We start from the raw sequence: 14,789 nt of genomic DNA, 5'->3' as shown, positions 1-14,789 counted from the left end.
AGCGCACAATGCGTAAAATGTAGCAATACATTACGCGTAGTCTAGGGTGTTTTCGCTCCTCGGTGTGCCCTAAAGCCACCCCTTCCGCTACCATCCGGTCCGCGAGGGTTGCGGATTGGTTGACGGGGGGACTGAAGTTGGTCGGCGTGATTTTTGTCACCACTCTGCCAGTCTTTTCTACCATAGGACGAATTGGGCCTGGATGGAGAAGCCGGGTCGTAGAGTTGCTTCGACTTGCCTGACGCGGCAGACTGATCTCTCCGGTCTCGATTGTTATTGTCCCTCCCGTTTCCTCGAGTTCTACCTTTTCCTCGGCCTTCTTGTCTCGGTGGAGTCGCACTTCGTGGAGAGGATGCCCCAGAAGTCGGCGCGGATGGGGTACCAAACAGCCTTTCGCGCACTTCTTCGTATTTGCGCTGCTTCTCCTCGCGGTTTCTCAGCGCCATTGCCTGGCGTTCTTCTGGGGTAGGCTCCGGCGGCTTTTCCTCATCCGACTCATCGGCATTCAGATCCATTTGCGCAATACCGGCCGCAGCCCCGGCGGCCGACGATTGTCTGGCGACGATCTGAGGATTGCGACTGAGCACGGTGACAGTGGGTTTAAAGTCTTGTTTGAGGGGCACATCCGAAGTGGTTTCGTAGAAGTGGAATGTTTGCGGAGATTCGCTGGTGTAAGAGATACTTGTCAGACTAAACGCAGTATGATATGAAATAGCAAAACATACGCTTCGGCCCACAGTTGGCGGTTGAACTCCAGCTGCTGAGCTCGGCGTTGGGCCTTGGTCACTTTGGACGACACTTTCTTTTCCGGTGGAGGCGGGGTGGGTTCAGCGGCTAGTCTCTGGATCGAAATTCAAGTTAGACGCGCAGTCGTGAGGCAAGAGGGTGAAAGTGCCTTGCAGCAGTGAGGAAGAACGAACGTCGGCTTGCGATTCCCAGTCATCATCCCAGGCGTCACCAGTTGGTTGTTTTGTGCTCATAGCGTCGCGTAAAAAAGATTTGGCAGGGCAGAAAAATCGTCAGACCGAGGTATAAATGAGTGTAATGCACGCAGATAATGGAAAAAGATTCAAAAGGCCAAATAAATATAGACCAAAAATGAGAATTCCAACGCTTATCTGCTCTTCGGCAGTCGATTGTCGTGGTATCAGAGTGTCTTTGAGCTGAGAAGTAGGAGGAAGAATGGGCCGACTGTGGCCGAATTTGCGAAGCCAGGAAGGTTGCTTAGTTAAGATAGGTAGTGGCCATCCTCTTAACATCTCCATATCTCTCTCCAACAGCTCCAACGTCTCCAGTTTTCACGCTCGTCGTTTACATCAGAATACGGACCTTATTTGCTCGTCTCTACGTCTCTGTCTCTGATATTCTGCGCTAAATAGCCTACCATGGCCACAGGTACGTCTCCTAACCCATGATAGCCGACGCTCATCTCCCCGCATTCACCCCTCGCAGCACACCCGCAACAACTTTGTCTCTTGCTCATAACCGCTAGCTAACAAGTGACCCCAGACCCAGATGGAGACTCTCAAATGGCGTCATCCCCTGATTCCACCCATTCCTTCTCTGACATGGACGCCGGCTCGCGCACCCCAACGCAACAAATCCAGACCACAAGTCCGCAATTTGCAGGCGCCTCGGAGCTCTCTCCGCCAGGCTCGCAAACCCAGCCAGCCGGCGGCATAGCAAATATAACGCAAGGTATATCCGGTACCGAGGAAGGAACGGAGGAGTCGCAGCACCCCGGAGCGTCGTGGATGAATAAACGAGCAGAGGAGGAGTATCAGCGCGCGATGGAGTACGTGATTGATCTGGACTGGAATCTTGGTTAGTTACCCTCTCTCTCATGTTCGGGCTTCCTTATCTCAGGGGAAGTGCGCTGCATATGTGGTTCTCTCTCGGCCCATTCAATATGGTGAAATGTTACGTGTTGAGCTTCTGAGGCTAATACTCTTTGTTTAGATGAATTCGGAGACCCGTTCGACGAGCGCGATATGAAGGAGAAGCTGGGTTAGAGTTCAGTGCATGGTTGGCGTTTGGTGTTCTACTCTTTGTCTGGTCTCTTATTTTTAGACGCGGATCGCGTTGTTACGCGATAAATTATGCGATATGACCATGGATGTGGCATTTCTGGAATATTTCAAATGAGGTTATGAACCGTCGCAGCGATCTTTTGCATTTCAATCCTGCTCGTGTTAGATTCGACACTTGAGATTTTGTACTCACTGGGTAGCTCGGACGGCTAGTACCCTGGCGAGGCGCCGTGGCAGTTCTCCGTCTCAACCAAGGATGATGATACAGTTTACCCCAGAGTTCTACTGATACAGATCAATAAGCTCTTTTTCGTCAGCCAATTAGTTCTCACTTTGCATCTTTAATCGGCTCAGTCGGCAGTCCCTGGCCTTCCGTTGGCAGGGCAACCACCCGCCTCACTCGGCCAATAAAACAATATTGACCCTCAAAGTCCAGACTTCTTCACTAACTCCTTGACGCGCCATACTTGCCTTTGCAATTTCAAAGACTCCTACATCTTACTCTATCTTGTTGTTTATCATTTACAGATCGGTATCTCTTATCAAGAACGCATCTTCCAGAATCTTACATTCTTCGCCCTTCCGCCATCCCATCCGGCGAGGAGCATTCCGCGCGTCGACAAGATGACCACGGCCAAATATCACCTCCCACAAATACAATCATGGTGAGTGCGGATATCTTCTATCGGTGCCTGCAACATTCTCGCGCGGGCATGAAGCGCCGAAGAGGGGATGCTGTTAGAGTTAGGGGGCCCAACCCCTTTTCCTTTTCTTCATCGTCGGCGTGCCGCCCAACCCAATTCATCGCATCGCGAGCGTCCGCTTGCAATACTTCAAACATACAAGCCAGGTATCTTCACGAGGCGATTGCTAACACTTCAATGACGTCGCAGTCATACCGATCAAAACCAGATACACTTTACGCCGGTGAAATCCTCTAAAGTCCCCCGCATATGGGACCGCAAACCCTCGACATCATTCCTTACACGGTCCAAGCCGCGGAAAGTGTGGAAACGGTTTCGCTCTTCGTTCAACAGTATGAAAGCCCTACATCAGTTGATCGCACCCAATGCGAGCAGTCTCAAGGAGAGCGAGCTCTTGCTTGAAATCAACAATAGGGGAAATGCAGATTATTGTCGCGGTGTCAAGCGGCAGTGTCTTTCAGTTCAGAGAATCTCCGGCATGGATGATGACGCAGCCCCCAGTGTACGCGGCAGGTCGTTTCTAGAAACAAAATGGGAGTCTGAAAATTCGCGCAAGCGACGTACGTACACACTATAGGGCTTACCGGATAGCGACGGTTGCTGACTGCCGTTTTAGGCAAACTCCCTGCGACAACGAACAGCATGGACGACCACATGATCTCCGATGACCCGCAGGACAAAAAGGACGAGGACATGGCCGAAATCGGGGAATCCCCGGGTGGGACCACGTCAAACGGGGACAGTGCTGTGCAGGAACCTGAGGAAACCGGCGAATCCCCGACGCATACCCCGGGCCCCTGCGCTGTCGGGGCAGCCTATCCCGACATGCTACATGGTGAGCCTGATTGCCTGACAAACAAAGAGTGTGGGGTGAACGTGAACATAAATGCCCGCGATACTATCGTCCAGGACGAAGTCCGCGAGCTTCAACCCACAGTCGCTGCAGACGGTGCAGCTGCTACCGAAAATGCCCTGGATGTAGGGACGGCGGCCGATGAAGAAGAGCTGCAGCCAGATGTAGCTACTGTTACTCCAGGCGGGGAAAGCAAGGATACGATAGCAATCCCAGCAGGAATGTCAGCCGCGCAAGAGTCGAGACTCGTCCGATCGGCACTACGCAGTTCTCTGGATGGAGATGATACAGCACTGCTGAATAACTTTCTATCCAAGGCCAAAGCGAAACGCGAAGCCAAGGCAGCCGCAGAGGCCGAGGTGGCGGCAACAATTATTGCTTCAGATTCCGAGGAGAAGGAGCTGGAGCAGCCTTTGCAATCCCAGAAGGTTCTCGTTGAAATTCCCACCCCCGAGCGCCGTGTGCTAGAAGACCTAGATGCGAACACATCGTCACCCCAGAAGTCACCCTCTAAGCCAGCCGAGAAAAATGAGAACGTGGGCGACAATGACTCTGCCAGTCCAGTTACTCGTCGGAGCACGAGAGTAAGATCGCTCCAGAGAGCAGTCGCGCCGAGTTTACGGACGACCCTCTCGCTCCGTCGCGCCAGGGGAAATGAGTTTGTCTTCCTTCAGCGAACCGAAGCGCAAGAAACGGCTCTGGCAACCCGGCGTAACACCAAGCAGAACAAAGGAGATGCGTTGATGCCAAAATTCAAGCTGCAGGAGTTGGCTCGCCAAACTCCAGAATCGAATTATAGCACCTTCAGCGACGGTCCTAGAAAGAGCAACAAACCAAAGAAATACGTTACGTGGAACGAAGAACGTCTCGTCGAGTATGAGGGCGATGTGTTAGGAAGCGACGACGAACTCGCCGGCGGCAGCCAGAATCTCAAGGCCACGACAGCATCAAAGCCAAACCCCGCCGAGAGAAAAAGGGGGGCAGCCAGTAGTAGCCGCAGTTCTCTGTCGCAGGGGTCTCTCAAGATTGGTGCTAGCGCAAAGCCCGCGGCTCCAGCTGCAGCAACTACTGCACCTCCTACTGCAGCTCGGGGCCGTCGCGTGCGGCGGTTGGGACCACCAAAGCCACTTGAATCCACCGTCATGATTGACTCGAACGACTCGGCGTCATCGCCGCCGTCGCCCAACACCGCTGCAGGCTCAACACCCGTTGCGCAGAGGAAAAAGCTGACGCCCAAATCGCCGAAGACCAGTCTGAGCAGGACCGCTCTGAAAGTTCCTGCCGCCGCTGCCGCTACTAGTAATACTGAGTTGCCCTCACTGCTGAGCGGCGGGCGCTCAGTCAAGACAAATCTTCTCAAAGTCAATGCGGGCTCCACCCCGATGCCGAGGCGTGTTCGCCGAGCTTAACTTTTCAATAGTATCTTCTGCTTTGCCGACAGATTTGTATTGAATGGGGGTTTGTGTCGTATGGTTTACGGAGTATTGCTATTTGATATTACGGTAGGACGGCGTTTAGTGGGAATCAGGAGTCAGATGTGCTTTTGTTCTATGATACCAATAGTTAGTTATCAGCTTGTCGCTCGCTAGTCGAGGTTACTTTGAGCCTATTCAGTATAGCACTCCTTTCCAGGCCTCATATTCCGCTCTCAGCGCTAGCGCTTGATTGAGAGGAAGACCACACTCAACGCTCACGTTCTGCTCTAAGTGACCGATTTCCCTGTTCCCGTCCTGGCTGGTTATACAATAGTACATAAGAATTAAGATCTACAGGGACGGCCGAGAGGACGCCGGTGGTGTGCCCTGCGATCATCCTTGCCTTCGTAGTAGAAGGATCGATATCTGGGCTAAAGTTCCTACAAACCATACACCACTGTATCGTATATCGCAAGATATGACCTGGGAAATCTATCCAAACATGACTGGGCCTCGGATCCCCTGCTAGGACTATGATCAGAGCGAGGATGACGCCATTTACCTGCCGTCTACATGTATCGGTCTGTTTTCCACCGCTAACGAGTGATCGCTTGCCCTTCAGCGCAGTTTCTTTCACTGTATAGGTGAAGTATTTCTCAATCTATTGAATCCCGACGGCGTCAGGAAATAGCAGCCCCGCAGAAGCCACAATATACGGTATAACCGGTGCAAATCTGTGCAGACATTACGGCTGTGGCTTGAATTAGCCCGGCCACCAACAAGTAGCAGCCTCTGAGCTGGACCCTGGCTTGGCTTGGGCCCCTCGCGCTCGTGGCAGCCAAGGCAGGAAATACATGATCTACCTACTGTAGTACGGTGTACGATAGCTTCAAGATAGACGGTGACCAGCAAAAGCCGAACTCCCGAAGCACACAAGTTATCCTGTATTGGGTATACAAGCACGGCCGCATAATGCAGATGCATGATGCTCCGCAGGGCCTTCACGACTCGAGACAATATATACTAGTAGATCTTTCGGCACAGCGTAGCTTGGCTAGATACCTAATTTTGTATGTGTGCTTTGCTCTTCACCAACATTTTCACTAAGAGTCTGACCACCTACTTCCCAATCCCGTCGGCGGCAGACTGGAGACTCGCTTAACCTCGAAGTTGGGTACCTACTCATGCACAATGATATCAGATTGGATCCTCTATCACGGTCTCCTCGCAGTAGTAGGGTGGACTGCAGAAGTGTGGTGTCTGACCTTACTTCTTAGGTAGGCGTGCAGCCCCGTTCCGCCCACACAGCGTACATGCATAAGACATCCGCCCACCCTGCGCCCACAACTAGCAGAATTGAAATGTCGCAACTGGTAACTAATGTGACGTACAGGAGACAGCAGCCGTGAGTTTGTAATTTCTGCGGTTGCAGCCGCAGAAGCCATGGCGATCATCGTGATCGTCGGGTATCTTCCACGGTTGCCGCTGAACTTGGGGATGAAGAAGGGGAAGAGGGAGAAGGCGGGGTGGTGGGAAGTTTGCCTGTGCAGTAGCACTCTATCCTGGAGTGGTTACTGAGTGGCTACTGAAAGGTTATTGAGAATTTACTGAATGGTTACTATAGAGCAAAGTGATCTTGTCAGGGACTTTTGTGCTTGTTCACCCTTGTTGCTGTGACAAAGTACAACGTTCCTGGCAATCAACTGTATAAGTGAATGTCAGATACTGGCATGGAACTTAAATATGTGCATTAATGACAGGGAATACTGCAGTAGTGGTGAAAATACACCTGCTAATACACCTGTACCCTGACCATTTCAGACTGCAAGAGAACCTCCGTTGTGATTTTCTTATTGCTTGAAGAGCTCGCTCAACTTACTCCATACAATCATCCAAGCAGCCTCCTTGACTATTTCAGTTCCTTAAACGCCCGACTCAGGCACCTTTCCCCTTCCACTTCCCCCTCTAGGACTAGGGTCGTTCGACGGAGGTGAGATCCAATAAATATCTCACTACCCCTATCCATCCATTCATCCATCCATCCATACAAACTGATACACGCGGGAGTTGCAGCCTTCCCCACCCCACCAGCCTGATACACGGCCACAACGCCTCAATATCCTTTCAAGCTACTGGACAATTAGGGCTGCAGGATCCACCGTCAGCGTCCAAGGGGGATTAGGGCTTAAACTACATTTGCCCACCGGTGCGCTGGAGACCCGTGTTTTTCCGAGCGGGAGTGGGATTACGTCATTGGTATGCCGGCGCGAGGGTACCTGGAGGACTGTCCTCCGTCTGAACGTAGCATTGGCAACCGACGGTGGCAGTATCCATCCGTATCCATTCCGGTCCGTGATGGAGAAGTACCGGCGACGGTGACGGATGCGATCGGTGGCTGATGGCATGGTGGGATTGGGTGTCGAATTATTGGTATCCAATATGGTTTTGGAGCTGTTCAATTCTACCTCGTGGAAACGTTGGTAAATGAGATACACTCTAATGTAATTTCGTTCTATCCCAAGTTCAAGCTAGAGAAAGCTAGTTCTTCAGTTTCGTTTACATCGTTTCCTGGCTTCGCTCGGCTCACATGCCCTCCTGCTACTTCGGTCTCGGTAGCAAATCCGTAGATATAGCCGAGGGTAAGAAGAGAGGAGAATGGACGAGCTGCGGCTATGACCTGCATAACATGAAGCCGCTACCAAATCCAAACAGAAAAAAAAAAATCCCTACCAGCCACCCAAAACAGAGAATCGTGTAACCATTTAGGCGGAGATGTTCTTGGCGGTCTCCTCGGGCCATACGTCGTAGCCAAAGGTGTCCTTCATGTTGACGAAGCGGAAGTGACGGCCCTTGGCGACAGCGTTGACGGCCTCGTAGTCCTCGTCGGACAGCTCGATGGTCTTGAAGTTGGACTCAATGCGCGCGGGGTTGGAGCTCTTGGGCAGGACGACGTAGCCACGGCGCAGACCCCATGCAATGAGGACCTGAGCGAGGGTGTTGCCGCCCTTCTGGGCAATCTCGTTGAGGGTCTTGTTCTCGCTGACACGCTCACCGGTCGTAGGGACCTGGTTCTGCGAGCCCAGAGGGGAGTAGGCCTCGGGCAGGATGTCGTTCTTCCAGCAGTACTGGATGAGCTCCTCGTTGGGGAGGAAGGGGTGGATTTCGATCTGGTTGACATGAGGCTTGACCTTGGCGTACTTGAGGAGCTTCTCGAGGCCTTCAATGGTCCAGTTGGAGACACCAATGGAGCGGGCCAGCTTGTCTTCGTACAACTTCTCCATCGCCTGCCAAGTAGGCTTGGGGTCCTCGGTCAGGTCCTTCAAAATAACGTACTAAGCAGTCGGTTAGTTGATTTCATTTATGCTTCAAGGCAGACAAGAATTGACAAACCTTTCCATCAGGGCCGATCTTAGGCTTGTCCTGGCTTTCCTTCTCGGCGGCAATGGGCCAGTGGATAAGGAAGAGGTCGACATAGTCGGTCTTGAGCTTCTTCAGGGAGTCCTCGATCGACCAGCGAACGTCCTCGGGACGGTGAAGGTGGTTCCAGACCTTGGTGCAGATGAAGATGTCCTCGCGCTTGACAGAGGGGTTCTCCTTGAGGAAGTCGCGAACGGCATCGCCAACCTCGTCCTCGTTCTGGTAGAACCAGGCGCAGTCCAAGTGCCTGTATCCGACCTCGAGGGCCTTCTTGACGGCGCGGTAGGTCTCACCGGAGGCGCCCTCGCTGGCGAAGGTACCGAAACCGACGGCGGGGATGGTGACGCCGTTGCTGAGCTTGAAGGTCTTTCCGCTAGACATGATGGTGAGTTGGGTGTAGTTGGAATGCGATGCGGCGAAGCAATTGGATACTAGGGATGATGAGGAGAGGAGAGAAGAAGAAGAAGAGATTGAGGTCGTGGTGGACTTGATGAGGTTGAGGACTCAGGAGCGATGACGAAGGAGGAGGGGAGCCGGTGGGGTTGACAGAAGTGGGCAGAGAGGGGTTGGCGTGGTGCAGTTCACTGTTGAGGCCGCACGCGGGGTCTTTACCAATAATGCGTCCGAGACACTGCAAACAGCGCAGACAGCCAGAGTCGGTGGTGAATTTGGTTACATCTCTGCTGATCCCAGCCAGCCTTCTATCTTTTTAATATTCTCGCAGCCGTTGCAGCGGTAAAGCAACAGCAACAACTGGCAACCGCGGCAGCCCCGCCAATGAGCTATACATGAGGCCATCGTAGCTGTAATGGTAATTCAATGACATCACAGCTGGATCGTCATGGTCCACCGATCTGTGGCCGGTCCATGGGTGGAACACTGTGCGCACCAATGAGATACCCCAATTGACTCCGCTGTTTCTTGTCCCATCCAATGGCAGTCGCCGCTCAATCCATGCGGGCCCCGAGAGTATCGTTTCTGGAGTTCGTCGCGAGAAACAACTTCGTATTTTTGAAAAAGATTGTCGAGAAATTTCAGGCTGATATCATTAAGGAGAAGCTGTCCAGCTTCTGAGAGCTACAGTAGGGATAGTATTTCGCTTTGAGACCGCAATCCGCCGTCGTTCTTTGACTTTCTGGGAGCTTGCTGGGGCTGAAATGCGCAGTGGCGGAATTTAGCTCTTATCTGAGAGCTCCAGATAAGACAGGACAAGAAAGAATGCAGCTTGCAGTGTCAGAGTAAAACCAAACGGCCGGGAACTCTGGTAAATTACCTTTTTCTGAGCGCTAAGGACCAGTGGATAAGGCTCCAGCTAATAATGATGATGGCGATAATCCTCAGGAATGAGATGATGATACAAGGCCCTTTGGGTGGAGCCCGCCATGACTATTATTCACACTTGCGCGCAGGGAATAAGGAAAAGACATGCCATCCCGCCACTGCGACTGTCATGGCGGTGATCTATTTATTATCGGACTCCCTCGCTGTACCGTGAATTCTTTTCAAGTATTCTTCTCTTTGTTGGTCTTTCACTTATAATAGGCCCTTTCTCCCCATCTTCTTCCTTTTCTTCTCTACTCTCTCCAAGCGAATCCATCTTGTTTCGCTTCCCATTGACCCTTCCTACGTCACCTTTAGTCCACTCAATTCCTCTCTCTCACCACAATGCCTCGCTTTGAGGACTCTGACTTTGGCGTCGAGGGCTCTCCCTCCGCCCCTCCTGCTCGCGGCTCTACACTCGACACCCGCTCTCCTGGAGACCGTGGCAGTATGGGTGGCCAGCTGCCCATCCCCAACGACGCCAACAACATCGTTGAGGTTCCTGCTACCCGCAGCTCTATCAGCGATGCCGCTTCGTTCATGCACAACCTGAGCCTGGCTCCCTCATCCAGGGACCGCCGCGGCTCTCGCAACTCCTTCGGCACATCCCTCCCTATTCCTCGCTCTCCTCGTGTCTCGCGTCTCTCCTCTGTTGTGCCGGCCGACGTTTCCCGTGACATCCTGGCTTCTCAGATTCAGGATATGTCCAAGGAGAAAGTCGCCGCTGCGAAGAACATGGCTTTTGCTTTTGACATTGATGGTGTGCTGGCTCACGGTAACCACCCGATCGAGGAAGCCAAGCAGGCCCTGAAGATGCTCAATGGCGACAACGAGCTCGGAATCAAGATTCCTTACATTCTCTTAACCAACGGTGGTGGTAAGACCGAGGCGGCTCGTTGCCAGCAGCTTTCTGAGGTCCTCGACTGCCCCATCTCAACCGATCAGTTCATTCAGTCCCACACCCCCATGCAGGCTCTTTCCGACTACTACGAGACCGTCCTCGTCTGCGGTGGTGAGGGCACGAAGATTCGTGAGGTTGCTGAGAACTACGGCTTCAAGAACGTCATCCTCCCCAAGGACATCCAGGCCTGGGACCCTACCGTTTCCCCCTGGGGCCACTTCAGCGAGCAGGACCGCGCTGAGGCCAAGCCCCGCGACTTCTCCAAGATCAAGTTTGACGCCATCCTGGTTTTCGCCGACTCGCGCGACTACCAGACTGACTTCCAGATCATTATGGATCTGCTGCTCTCTGAGGACGGTCGTCTCCTCACGCGCGCTAAGGACCTCACCCAGGGTCGCATCCCCATCTACTTCTCCCAGGGTGACTTGATCATGCCTACAGACCACAAAGGCCCCACCCGTCTTACGCAGGGTCTCTACCGTATCTCCATTGAAGCGCAGTACAAGGCCCTGACCGGCCTCGATCTTGAGCGTGTCGTCTACGGCAAGCCCGAAGAAGCCACCTACAAGTACGCAGATGAGGTTCTGCGATCGTGGATGGAGCAAATCCACAACGAGAACACACTCCCTGAGAACATCTACATGGTCGGCGACAACCCAGCCTCCGACATTTGCGGTGGAAACATGCATGGCTGGAACACCTGCCTTGTCCGCACCGGTGTTTTCCAGGGCGGCGACAACGACGAGACGAACCCCGCCAACTTCGGCGTCTTCCCTAACGTCCTTGAGGCCGTTAAGGCCGCTGTGCGCAAGGAGCTGGGCCAGGAGTTCAAGTTGAAGTGGAACCCCAAGGTCAACCCTGTCCTGCACGGCAACAACGCCTCCGCTATTGAATAGACGGAGAACAATCATACCTTAAAGGATTGGCGAAAAACAATTTGGCGTTTGGTCGACATCTCATGTCTCATCTCATTCTTATGTTAGACGCACAAGCATACAGTGCTTTTTGTTGATGGTTTTTTTGTTTTTCCCAGGTTGGCTACTGATACCATTCGTCCTGATTGAAGTGCGGGCTACACGATCTCCCGGCTAGCAGGCTATCACGATTTTATTCTTCATTTCATTATATTACGTGGCACGATACAGCTTAGAATTTGGACAAAAATTATGTCATTTTCAGTTCTACGGGTAGAGATGTTTTGCTTATTTGTTGGACAATTCAGCAGGGCTGCTAGAACCAAAGATATAGAGCTAGACACCTGAACCACAAACCACACCATCCATTCCCACCGAACAACTTCCTATGTAATAAATTTCCCTTCTGGATCCGGTCATGACGCCATACTGATGCGAATGCCAGCGACCAAGGATCCGCCCGTCCGCATCCATATGTTCTGGGAGAGCCGACACTTCCACCTGGCCCTCTCAACATGGAGCCTAACCCACCTGTACAAAGTTCTAACCCCTCGAGTCCACGCCCGAATATAACCCGATGTCTCATAGGTAACTCGGGTACGTAGCCCGCTTTAGGCATAGGCTTGGCCTTTAGAGTTCGTTCGGAGTCGGCGAGTCCGACTCCTGGCTTTTCATCGGGAATGCATCGTAAAAATTCTGCATAATCTTGCATTGTAATGATTATTGACTCTGAGATTCGCCGAACGTCACCCGGCCGGGATGCGCCGGGGACAAACGGGTAAGGTACGGGTTACTTGAGAGATGCAGATGGATGCCATGCCGATCTTACCGTGAGTCTGTATGTTTGCACAGTCTTGGTATTTGTTCTGTTCATGCAGGTCGCCAGGCTGTGCATGGCTGCGCCAATATTTTGTAGACTCGGAAGCTCGGTTTGGGGTTCTACAACCTTTACAAAATATGCACATCAATTGTCGTTTAAAAGCTATTTCGTCCGTCCTCATTTCCACCTGCCTTTTAAAGTATGATTGGTAATATTCTCATATGAAGGTATAGATTCATGTTTTGATATTTCGGCATCTACCAATCCTCGATGGTCTAACGGTCATGATTTCCGCTTGTCACCTACCAAGGAGCAAGCGCGGGAGACCTGGGTTCGACTCCCAGTCGGGGAGATTCTTTTTGCCTTTCCTTTAGCTTTTTGCTTTTTGTCCTACTTATGGTGGGTCAACGCTTAGCGCCGGCTGTCAGTTCTCTCTCCAACATGAGTCATGATGTGTAGGCGTGGCGGTGCATCGTCAATGTATATCAGTTGGCTAAACTTGATGGCTTCATTAGTCGAAATGAATCATTACGGCAAAAGAGCCGTATGTTCAACGTGAGGCCATGGTTTGCTCTATATGTATACTCCAGTGATTGTCTTAGGATTATTCTATATAAGCGTTGCTTTGCCCGTCCAGTAATGGAACAACAACAATATAAATATAAGACTGAACCTTAACTATACCGATCATGGGATCGAATGGCAACAATGGGCCCGCCTATGCCCCCGAATGGCAGCACGTACGTCGTTCCTATGTCACATCAAGACAGTCTCCATTAACAAACAGATAGTTCATCACTGAACTCGGCGATCCTCTCCTCATGCGCGGAGAAACTGTAGCGGAGCTATACGAAAACTCCAATGAAAATATTCAAAAACTGCTAGCTAAATACGACTTTCCACCAACTGATAAGTCAGTGACAACTGAGGACATCACGCTCAAAAACGGCGTCTGGGTACGCATCTACACGCCACCAGCGGCGGATTTCAATGCCACCATGGCAGACAGCGACAGTGGGAAAGAAGAGAAGATTACAGTATTCATGCACGGGGGCGGCTGGATTATGGGCAGCGTTGACCACGAAGACAGTGCCGTGCGGCAGCTTTGCAGAGCCGTCGGCCATAAGATTGTGAGCGTGGGATACCGACTTGCTCCAAAGCACAAATATCCTGTTGCGTTGGACGACTGTCTGCAAGCGACACTATGGACACTCGAGAATTTCGCCTCTAGTGCACCCTCCGTTTCGCTGATGGGAGGATCCGCTGGTGCGAACCTTGCATTCGGCGTCGCGCTGCGTCTCCTGGACTCCGGACTAGGCGATAAATTCAAGGGTGTGCATGCACTTGTTCCATGCGTCGTACATCCTGAGGCAGTTCCCGAGCCCAAAAGGGAGCAGTTCACAGCGTACGAGGAAAATGCAGAAGCCACGGTTAACACGCTAGCCTGTATGCGGTGTTTTCTGGATAGCTATGGCCCGCCGCCAGATGATATTTACTTCTCTGTTCTGTTGCATCCGCGGATCGGAGATTTGAAGAGGGTTTATATTGTTGAGTGCGGGACGGATACGTTGAGAGACGATGCGAGACTTATGAGGGATGCGCTTATCGAGAAGGGGGTCGATGTGAGGTATGATGCGTACCCGGGGCTTCCGCATTACTTCTGGAGTTATCCAGCGAAGGCTCTGGAAGGGGTGTCTGGGGTATTCCACGCGAATATGTATCGGGCGCTGCAGTGGATACATGAGTAGGAACTGAAGTTGAGGATTCCTGCGTGTGCGGGATTGATGCAAGATAGGTTAGGGGTGAATTAGCATCTGAACCTGCAATGCTTCTTCGTCTCCAGTTTGTATGGACGCAAGTAGTGTGCCTGATGAATATGGATGCGTTGTTCTCGCAAAAAATAAACTCTGACGCTTGTCGGTTATACTCCTCCTTCTTGCGGCCGTGCGCTTTGCCCTGCTCGCTGAGTTCTTTGGCTGCTGCGCCGTCGCCGGACGCGTATGCTTCTTGGGACTGGTAGCATCACTATTTTAGCATTTTGAAGAGGTTTGTGGTTGTTGGTGTTAAGGTAAGGTGGTGGGTTTGCGGTGGACGTACGCGCTGGAAACAGGAGTTGCGCTTCGAGGCTTCTTGTCTTGCGAGGTCGCGAAGACGATCGTTCGGATTCGGCATCGTTGCTTTGGGAGTGGTTGAAGGCTTTCACGAGGGTGGTCGTAAGAATGTGCAGAAGTGGGTGGTGCGATGTGTTGTTTACTTACCCCGAGGACCCATGTAAGAAAGTTCGTGCTCGTGCATGTGTATATAATAGCATTACTGTAAGTATGCCAAAAGCACAGTATATATTCTCCCAACTAGTACGGGGCCGACCCAGATCTCCAGTCTATCTAATAATTAGCACTTAATTACTGCATTCCA

At 52.0% G+C, this 14,789-nt stretch overlaps 6 protein-coding genes across 6 annotated transcripts, besides 1 other annotated feature; 4 read left to right on the top strand and 2 right to left on the bottom strand.

Moving 5' to 3' along the window:
* Window positions 1-14,789: part of a sequence feature (contig 1.95 4546..103820(-1)) that runs on past both edges of the window.
* On the bottom strand, window positions 42-1,121 carry ANIA_05561 (uncharacterized protein; the record flags this gene model as incomplete). Its single annotated transcript, XM_050612299.1, has 3 exons — window positions 921-1,121; window positions 726-841; window positions 42-666 (listed from the first exon to the last, which is right to left on the bottom strand). Exons 1-3 carry the CDS (start codon window positions 978-980, stop codon window positions 42-44), a joined length of 801 nt encoding a protein of 266 aa, XP_050468239.1. The 5' UTR covers window positions 981-1,121.
* Window positions 1,530-2,307, top strand: ANIA_10696 (uncharacterized protein; the record flags this gene model as incomplete). Its single annotated transcript, XM_050612298.1, has 2 exons — window positions 1,530-1,824; window positions 1,960-2,307. The coding sequence occupies 2 exons, from the start codon at window positions 1,530-1,532 to the stop codon at window positions 2,010-2,012; spliced, it is 348 nt and encodes a 115-aa protein (XP_050468238.1). The 3' UTR covers window positions 2,013-2,307.
* ANIA_10694 (uncharacterized protein) lies at window positions 3,069-4,996 on the top strand (the record flags this gene model as incomplete). The annotated part of the gene is made up of 2 exons (XM_658074.2): window positions 3,069-3,294; window positions 3,351-4,996. 2 exons carry the CDS (start codon window positions 3,069-3,071, stop codon window positions 4,994-4,996), a joined length of 1,872 nt encoding a protein of 623 aa, XP_663166.2.
* gldB (D-arabinose 1-dehydrogenase (NAD(P)(+)) gldB) lies at window positions 7,482-9,078 on the bottom strand. The gene is made up of 2 exons (XM_658075.2): window positions 8,393-9,078; window positions 7,482-8,334 (listed from the first exon to the last, which is right to left on the bottom strand). The coding sequence occupies exons 1-2, from the start codon at window positions 8,798-8,800 to the stop codon at window positions 7,765-7,767; spliced, it is 978 nt and encodes a 325-aa protein (XP_663167.1). The 5' UTR covers window positions 8,801-9,078; the 3' UTR covers window positions 7,482-7,764.
* ANIA_05564 (phosphatidyl synthase) lies at window positions 9,940-11,852 on the top strand. The gene has a single exon (XM_658076.2). It carries the CDS (start codon window positions 10,085-10,087, stop codon window positions 11,534-11,536), a length of 1,452 nt encoding a protein of 483 aa, XP_663168.1. The 5' UTR covers window positions 9,940-10,084; the 3' UTR covers window positions 11,537-11,852.
* On the top strand, window positions 13,064-14,122 carry ANIA_05565 (alpha/beta hydrolase; the record flags this gene model as incomplete). The annotated part of the gene is made up of 2 exons (XM_658077.1): window positions 13,064-13,114; window positions 13,166-14,122. 2 exons carry the CDS (start codon window positions 13,064-13,066, stop codon window positions 14,120-14,122), a joined length of 1,008 nt encoding a protein of 335 aa, XP_663169.1.

Source organism: Aspergillus nidulans, chromosome V, assembly GCF_000011425.1.
Source record: "Aspergillus nidulans FGSC A4 chromosome V".
Lineage (NCBI taxonomy): Eukaryota > Fungi > Ascomycota > Eurotiomycetes > Eurotiales > Aspergillaceae > Aspergillus > Aspergillus nidulans.
This window is presented reverse-complemented; position numbering and strand designations above follow the sequence as displayed.